This window comes from Sinocyclocheilus rhinocerous, unplaced genomic scaffold (assembly GCF_001515625.1).
Source record: "Sinocyclocheilus rhinocerous isolate Xijiao unplaced genomic scaffold, SAMN03320098_v1.1 scaffold1043, whole genome shotgun sequence".
Taxonomy (NCBI): domain Eukaryota; kingdom Metazoa; phylum Chordata; class Actinopteri; order Cypriniformes; family Cyprinidae; genus Sinocyclocheilus; species Sinocyclocheilus rhinocerous.
Window position 1 is genome coordinate 998,028 of NW_015642610.1, and position 8,426 is coordinate 1,006,453.

Sequence of the window (8,426 nt, forward strand, 5' to 3'; positions counted from 1 at the left end):
AGATTAAAAACATCACAAGCCATTTACATTCAACTTAACTAACCAAAATGTATTAAAAACACTCTTCATGAAGACTATATATATATTCAGCTTCATTTTTACCACATGATCCTATGGTGGAAATGAAATTTTAAAGAGATCTGGAAGAAACTTATTATTATTATTATTATTAAGGCTAATTTTATAGCTAGCACTAATTAAATTATATTTTAACATCTTTTCAAACAACTTTTTAGAATTTTACAAGTTTATAGATTGACTGGAAATGATGCACAATAAAAATATTCTGTACATATTATTGATCACAAGTACACTAACTTGAAATGATAGGGCAAAATTTTTGTTCATGATAAAAATGATGCAGTAACTAATGGACAGATGATAACTGTGAAAGTAAATTTATTATTGTTTAATTCATTCCTTTAGATGATCATTTTGAAGTGTAATAATATTAAATGATGGATTTTCACATTTAGATTGAAAACAAAAATCTTTACAATATCTATATACACAATAGCATAATTTTTAATCTTTCATAATTTTAAATTTTTAATCTTTTAAAAAAAAAGTGACATGACATGTGGCCAAGTATGGTGACCCTACAATTCCTGCCGGTACCGAGACGCAAACACACAACATTTGGGTTACCAGTCTGACTCTCTAACTATTAGGCCACAACTGCCCCTTAAATTTGAGCAAGAATGGAAAGTCATTTTCAAAGTTTTAGCATGACTTAAAAAAAAAAAACTGTAGCACAACACCTGGTACATTAAGATACTCGTAGTTAAAGAAACACACAATTGCAAGGAGCAAAATCAATAAAATATTAATTAGCATTATATATTTCCACAGAAGAAATTGCCATCATAGGTATAAAAGTTTAGGTGAAGTTTGTAAGTTTAAAAAGTCAACATCTTGCGCTCTTTCCATGGTAATGAGTCACAAGGCTGTCTGTGATGACAAGAATAGAATTCCCTGATTCTGCATTTATGCATATTACCATGAGCGGAAAGCATAAATTAAAGCATAGAAAATGGAACAGGGAGAGAGAAAACTCTCCACAAATACATTCTCACACAGCAGAGTTCATTGTTATTATTTTATTATGTTTGCTCGGCCTAGCATCACTATCCCTGTTGCTCATACTTAGGGTTGGGGATTAAAACAAACCAATAGAAACTAAGTTATAATCTTAAGTATATAACTCCTCCCACTCAGTTTGTACTACAGGCATAAATGACACCTCAAATTGCATAAAATTTTGATACATCGTGTGACATCAGAAATGACATCATTTTGGAATTTGGCAAAATCCAAATACATGCAGGTGTCAAGAGTTGCAATCCTGGGGTAACCAACAGTAGGGGTGAATGTTATAAGGAATACATACCACTTGAACGTCTGAGGGCACTCGGGACAGGAAGTCCAACAGCTCATTGTTGTCAATGCTGTACGGGTCTCGCAGTTTTTTGGTGAACTTGTTCACCCCTGAAAGTTGAAACAACGGTGGCGCATTAGACCTCACTCACAGAGTGCATTTCGGGAGGACCTTATAAGATCCTGTACGGATTCTGAACCCTCATCTTTGTACTTTAAAGGATCAGCTGACAGGAGCTGTGCTCTCTGACCTTGCAGAGCTTCAGATCTGAACACTGTATGAAAGAGCACACGGGGCATTAGCTACGAGTGAGTTTGCCCTGAGCTCAGCAGTTTACTGTCTTCTCTGCTGTGCTGGTGGCGAATCCCTGGAGCATGCAAACCTAAACTGCCACTAAATTCTGTGATCTCCGGCAATAGTCTATTTGAAATCCTAAAATACACATTATGTAACATGCTAATGTTATTTCATCATTCATGACACATTATGAGCGTAATGACAGCTTACCCCAGGCCAGTACAATGTATCTGAGAGGAATGAAGTACACCACAAGAGTGGCCGCGCACAGGGCCACTATGGCCAGCCAGCTGAGGAAAGGCACAGTCCAGTTCAAAGTACTGAGAACAGAGAAAAGGGTGAGAAAAGGATGTTATTTCCTTCTACACAGTTCTATGTCATGCCTGCACCGAACATGAGAGACAAGCTGCAACAAAATCCAAGAGAAGCTATTATAATCAGTGATAATGTCTACACTGAATGCCGTAAACTGATGCCACATTCTGTTTCTAACATATTCCACACACTTGCGCTACTTCCGACAACAGGACAAATGGATTTAGAGCTTTTATTTTGATGCATCCAGTTCATACAGCCTAAAGTTATTGCGGCAAGTGGTCATACCCAGTGTAGACAGTTTCATGTTAGTGGGGCCATATTTTATTTAATTTTTTACTATAGTTACAGTTTCTATTAAAACACCATAGTTACAACAACACCTGTAAAACGATGCTGTCATGGTATATATCAAGATGCAAGTACAGTATTAATATTTCATACCGATGAATATCATTTCACACAAAAACATCTTAATTTGTTTAAAATTTATTAATTTAAAATAAGATATGTAAGATAATACTAATATGGTATTCATTGAGGTTTATGCTTAAAACAAGAAAAAAAAATTACTAATGGGGTAAAACAAACTTTTTTTTTTTTTTTTATGTTTCTGAAAATAGTCTCATGCTCATCAAGGCTGCATTTATTTGATCAAAGTACAGTAACAGGTAACAGTAATACTGTGAAATATTATTACAATTTTAAATAATTGTTTTCTTTATTAATATGAAAACAGTGGAAACAGTCTATATATTGAAAACAGTTGTGCTGCTTAATTTTTTTGTGGATAATATTTTTTGTGATACTTTTTTCAAGATTATTTGATGATTCAAATTTTTTGAAACACACCATTTATTTGAGATAGATTCTTGTTTTTAACATTTTAAATGGTACACTCTCATTCTCTAAGGCAAGTTTTGCTTTTTAGGTAAATTTGGTTAAGGATGTTTAGCCATTCCACTGGAAAACAAGACAAAAACACTGATTAGGAAAATGATTTTTTTTGCAGTGTAAGCATGTGTGTTTGTGTTTGTTTATCAGGCTGAGTAAGATGTGACAGAGGTTGGCACAGTGGTGCCCGCGTGTCTGCTCAGGCACAAGCAGCAAGAGCTGAGACTTACTTCTTTATCCTCTCACCATAGGAGGCCACTTCATCCAGAGCATTCTGCACACTGATACACACATCCTGAATGGCATACAGCTTATTCATGAAACCCTTTCTCTCGGAGTCCTGAAAGAAAGAGAGGGAGAGAGAGACAGGCTGGGCAAATGCATTTCCACACAGCTGAAAGAGCATGAGGTGCATCAAAGGCTTGGTGAGCTCTCTCTCTCTTTCCAAGTTCTCCATGCTGCAATAAACATGTTTGAAATTAATCACACTTTGTGTATCAATAAAGAGAAGAATATTTATTCTAATACTTTCTTCAGAGAGAACTAGCTATGTTGGATAACCAGGTTTTACAATGGTGACATCATTGTGGCCATCACCACCATCATTACTATGTGCACCAAAAACTTGTGATGGCCTTCAGCTTAAAAAAAACAAAAAACACTGGCCACAAGAACCTCAAAAGTAGGCGTCAGTTAAATGTTTCCAGTCAAAAAGCTCAGATTTTATTCTAACAATAAGAGCAGTCATGCAACAGTTGGGCTGACACAGAATGTAGTGACTGAGTGTGGACACACAGACAGAGACTATTGTAGTGCATTGATGTGCTGAGACACACACAAATGTACACTTCCAAACTCAATTTAACCCTTAAGGGACTGTTCACACAAAAATACAAATCCTGTCATTATTTGCTCATCCTCATGCCATTCCAACCCTGTTTTTATTGACAAAGCAGCCTGAACAACCTGAAAAACATCTTCTTCTGTATTTTTTGCTGAAGAAAGTAAGTCATAGATGTTTGAAATGAAGCAAATGATGACAGAATTGCCATTTTAGGTGAACTATTCCAAAAAAGTACAAGATCAAAACTCAAAACTCATCCATTTAACTTACAAAACACTCAGGCAAAATCTACATTTGCACTATTCTGTCTGTTTGAAGAGAAAAACCGAAATCCTGGCCTATTAGCAATGTGAAAAATAAGCTACGTCCAGATTTCCAAACCCAGACACAGGCTGTGCCCCTCCGGTGGGCCTACACAAATGGACTGGTAGCACTTGAGAAGAACGAAATGTCCTGGCAAAATGATCCCAGCGAGAGGGCACTGCCATGCAGCAGCGAGCATCACTATGCCTTTGCCCCGGGTCTGCTTTACAAGAGCTCCAGGCCTCTGCTCAACCCTGCCCAGGTTTATCTGGAAGCACTTCAGTCGCCATCCTCAGGCCTTTCATGGAGATCAATTGAAATGTCACTGCAGTGGATCATGTCCACTATGAGCCGACCAGCTACTGAACCTCTGGATCAAAACCCACTGTGCAAATCAAAGCAGGAAAAGAGGGATGGTGTCAATGCATAGAGATGCTAACATAAAACACATCTATCTTTTTTTAGATTTATAAAGGAATGCAAGTGCATGGTTACTGTACATTATTTGAATTGAAAGAGATTTTACGCACAAATTTTAAATACACATCATGTATTGGCTCTGAAAGACAGAGGTATCACAAGCACATAACACTGAGGTCTATTGTAGTCTGATGAACGTGTTTACATGCTGGGTGAAGCTGAGCTTTAATTATATTATCAAGGTCTGTTACTCTGATTTGGGGTTTTATCAGTAACTAAAACTTAAACCATTAAAAAAACTTTCATTACTTGAAATAAAATTAAATAAAATGAATTAAAACTATTTTAATTGCCATTCCTTTTTTTTTAAATAACTAGAAATAAATAATCCAAAATATAAAAACTAAAACTTAAAACAACCTTTTACAACATTTAGGGAAAAAACTAATAAAAAATAAAAATAAAACTGTACATTTAAATTGCACTGAAAAAAATGTTTCATTCATCCAATTAAAAAAATTTAGGGTAATGATTCACATCTATATTTTTTAACTTGAGCCAATGAAAAATAGGGCAAGTTATTTATTTTTCATTGGCTCAAGTTAAAAAATATAGATGTGAATCATTACCCTAAATGTTTTTAATTAAATGAATGAAAAAAAATTTCAGTGTGTATTTAAATAAGCAGTTCTCTAAATTTTTGACTTCAAGGCCCCTCTTTGTCAATATTCAAAGGCCCTCTTATTTGAGCTGAATAAACAAAAAAATATATTATGTTTGATGTTGTACATCTTTAATATTTTAAATAATATTAATGTTAATATAATTAAATTTACATAATTCTAAGACGTATTAGGGTCACATAATGGGCCCTAACACCCTGGCTGAGAACTTATTTCTACATGCAGAACAAATGTTTCCAGAACAGGTATGTATAAGGGTCCATACAACTCAAGCCACAGATGAAGCAATGAACGAGACTGGTACTGGAATATCATCCTCAAAATGAAAAAAATATGCTTACAATACTAAGATGGGTCTCGGAAAAAAAACAGATCAAACTGTTTGTACTCCCTCAACACACACACACACACACACACGCACACAGAGTATCCCATCCATCTCCCAAACTTTGTACTGGATCCCACATTTGAAAAATGAAGCCCAATATGGCCTGCATAACCACATCGCCTTCCCAAAAAGCCACACAAGACAAATAGTTATAATTAGACCGCGTCCCAGGGTTATTTTTCTTAGCAAATATTTAGCAAGACTCCCCTGTCCTGACTCCCATCTGGTTTGCGTTATCAACCGTAACAAAAGTCCAACATGCTCTCCACTGTATCGGGCACTATATGAGAAAAGAAGACTTTGAGGGACAAGGTATCTGTGTGTGCGTGTACGGGCGAGCGAGCGAGGGTGGAGGTGCAGGTCATGGGTCTCTACAGTCTAAACCATTACCACATGGCCCTCAAACCATGAGCTAACTCTGATTTCCTGCCAACAAAGGTGGATTGAGGAAGGCAGGAGGTTGGAATAACACTAGCCTGGGGAGAGGCATGTTTTCACTGCTCCTCTGCACTTCTCTCACACACACATAAACACGCTCACACCGCTGCACACTTGATGTCAGCGGGCAAGGGAAATTGATATTTAGTCAAAAATCAGTTCTGTTTAAAGTGTCTTCCAACAGTGCAGCCTAATCTGAACTCTTCTAAATGCACAATGTCAACATATATAGAGTTTGAATAATGCGATATCACACGAGCAAGAGTGTCCTGCTCTACTGAATATCAGCACTGCTGCAGGCCACTGTGCATTACAATTTCAGTACAACCACACGATTACACGTGCATTGATTTTAAACTGCAGTTCTATAAACAACATTTTTAAGGCTCAATGAGTTACAGGGGTGTCCATGATAAAGAAAGAGTGCACTTATATTCACAATTATTTCAAAACATTTTCAAATATATTTTTAAAACTACATTTTTATTTCAAATATCATGCATTATCAGCTCCTGAATATCTTTACTAATAAAAGTAATGTAATTAAAAAATAAAACAGTATCAAAATGAAAATACTACTGAAACATCAGAATGACATGAAATATTTAAAAATAGTAACAATATAATCAATATAATAAATATTATAATTTGTGATATGAATATTTCAATATCAATATTCTATTTCAATCATAGTAGATATTTAAACTACTGCATGTACTGTATGTATACTGTATATGTACCGTATGTATATATATACATAGTAAAGACAGTAATTTAGTATCTTAATCATATCTTCAACGATTTGTATATGAAATAACGATTTTGGGTAAGAAATAAGTGAAGAGAAGTGCTTTAATAAAAAGAGCTTCTCATTCAGCTTTTAACCCTCTGGAATTCCTTGCTCCCATATGCATTACTGTAGACCTGATTTTGTTTGATTGTCCAAACTGATGGCTTTTAATCTTTAAAGCAATCAGAGATTAAATCTACACCTTAAATGCCACAGATGCTGTTGACAGCCTCTAAACAATCCTTTAATAACCACAAGGCCATGTCTCCAAGATCTTTAAAGCATTGTTCTCAATTTTAAAGTGCCATTCTTAATGTGAAAACTGATTACCTGAATAATCAAATAACACCTTAATTACACTAAAAGTTAAATAAGCTTTGTGACATCAATGGCTGGCAAGTAAATGAACAGACTCTCCCATCTTGAACAGTGTTATCATTAAACAGTGTGTAGGACTGAGTGCAGCTGTCCGGGACCCCCTAGCGCATCCCCATTACCAAACTCCTTAGGGCTGCTAGTGCTACAGGCAAGCAGAGGCAAGTCCATTCTAGCCAGTTCCCAACATCAGGCTATTCACACCTTACCGTCCCATCAGGAGGCTCTCACTACCTTGCAATGGGCACCCAGCATAGCAGGAGACTGATGAGGTTGGCACAGAACAGGACAGACACTTCGTAGAGGGCATATCTTGTTTGTTAACGACAGCAGGAAGGGGAACGATGTCCCAGGGGCGCCAAACTTCATTTACACCAAAGCCAGAGCCCCAATGCAAGAGGACGGACCCCCAGCTGGGCCTAATCCACACCCACGCCCTTCTCTCGGCATGTTCAGAGGGAGAGAAAACAAGATTCTTTGATCTACGCAGCACTAAAGGTGAGGGGAACAAAGGAGGCAGATAAGATAGAGATCAAGATGAAAATGAAATAATTTCACCCGGGCCAGGCCTCTACCTGGATACATTATTTGTTTGTCTTCTCTCATTTCGAGCCAAAGGCGCACTGACCCAGACGGGCAGAAGTAGGGAGCGATATCACCAAGGAAAAGAGTTCCACACCTCTTACGGCAAATAAAGCCAAGACAAGTCCCCTCAGACAGACGTGAGCCCACCTCTTATCAGTGAAACATGAAACGAAAAACAACTTCTTTAAATAGACGTGTGCATTAATTTTCCAAAAGTAGTTCATTAGCACTTTATTTATAATGAATGGGACGGGGGAAGAGACGTACAGGGAAAGGCTTGTCAATTAAACTGTTCCTCGTCTTCGTGTCTGAGCACTTTGGGAGGTTAATTAAAATTGCAGTTTAATTAGATTTGAGGTGTGTGTCAGACTAAATGGAAACTCCCCTGACTGCCTGCTTGATCCCAATAACTGCTATTCCAAATACTGGAAGCCAAAAAGTATTTCACATCAAAAGGAAAACCATTCGCATTACCGTTTTTAAGGAGTAAATATAAACAAAAAAAAAATCTTTTGACACAACCTCAAATACAACATCAAGAAAATTTGTAATTTACTGTTTAAGGAGTATTCTGAGAGCTGTTTGGGACCTTTCTCTTTGATTTTCCTATAAAATAATCTAGTTTAATTCAACACTTGCAGGATTTTATTTTTTATTTATATATACTGTATGTATATATATATATATATATATATATATATATATATATATTTTAG

General features: G+C 36.4%; 1 protein-coding gene across 4 annotated transcripts in view; it reads right to left on the minus strand.

Annotated features, from left to right (window-relative positions):
* Window positions 1-8,426, minus strand: part of LOC107756292 (multiple C2 and transmembrane domain-containing protein 1-like) — a 157,704-nt gene that overhangs the window by 8,201 nt on the left and 141,077 nt on the right. For all 4 annotated transcript variants that reach the window (XM_016573321.1, XM_016573320.1, XM_016573322.1 and 1 more), the window contains 3 exons: window positions 3,115-3,224; window positions 1,886-1,995; window positions 1,391-1,488 (listed from right to left, as the gene is read on the minus strand). In XM_016573321.1, the coding sequence (XP_016428807.1) occupies window positions 1,391-1,488; window positions 1,886-1,995; window positions 3,115-3,224 (318 nt within the window). The remainder of the gene's footprint in view (window positions 1-1,390; window positions 1,489-1,885; window positions 1,996-3,114; window positions 3,225-8,426) is intronic.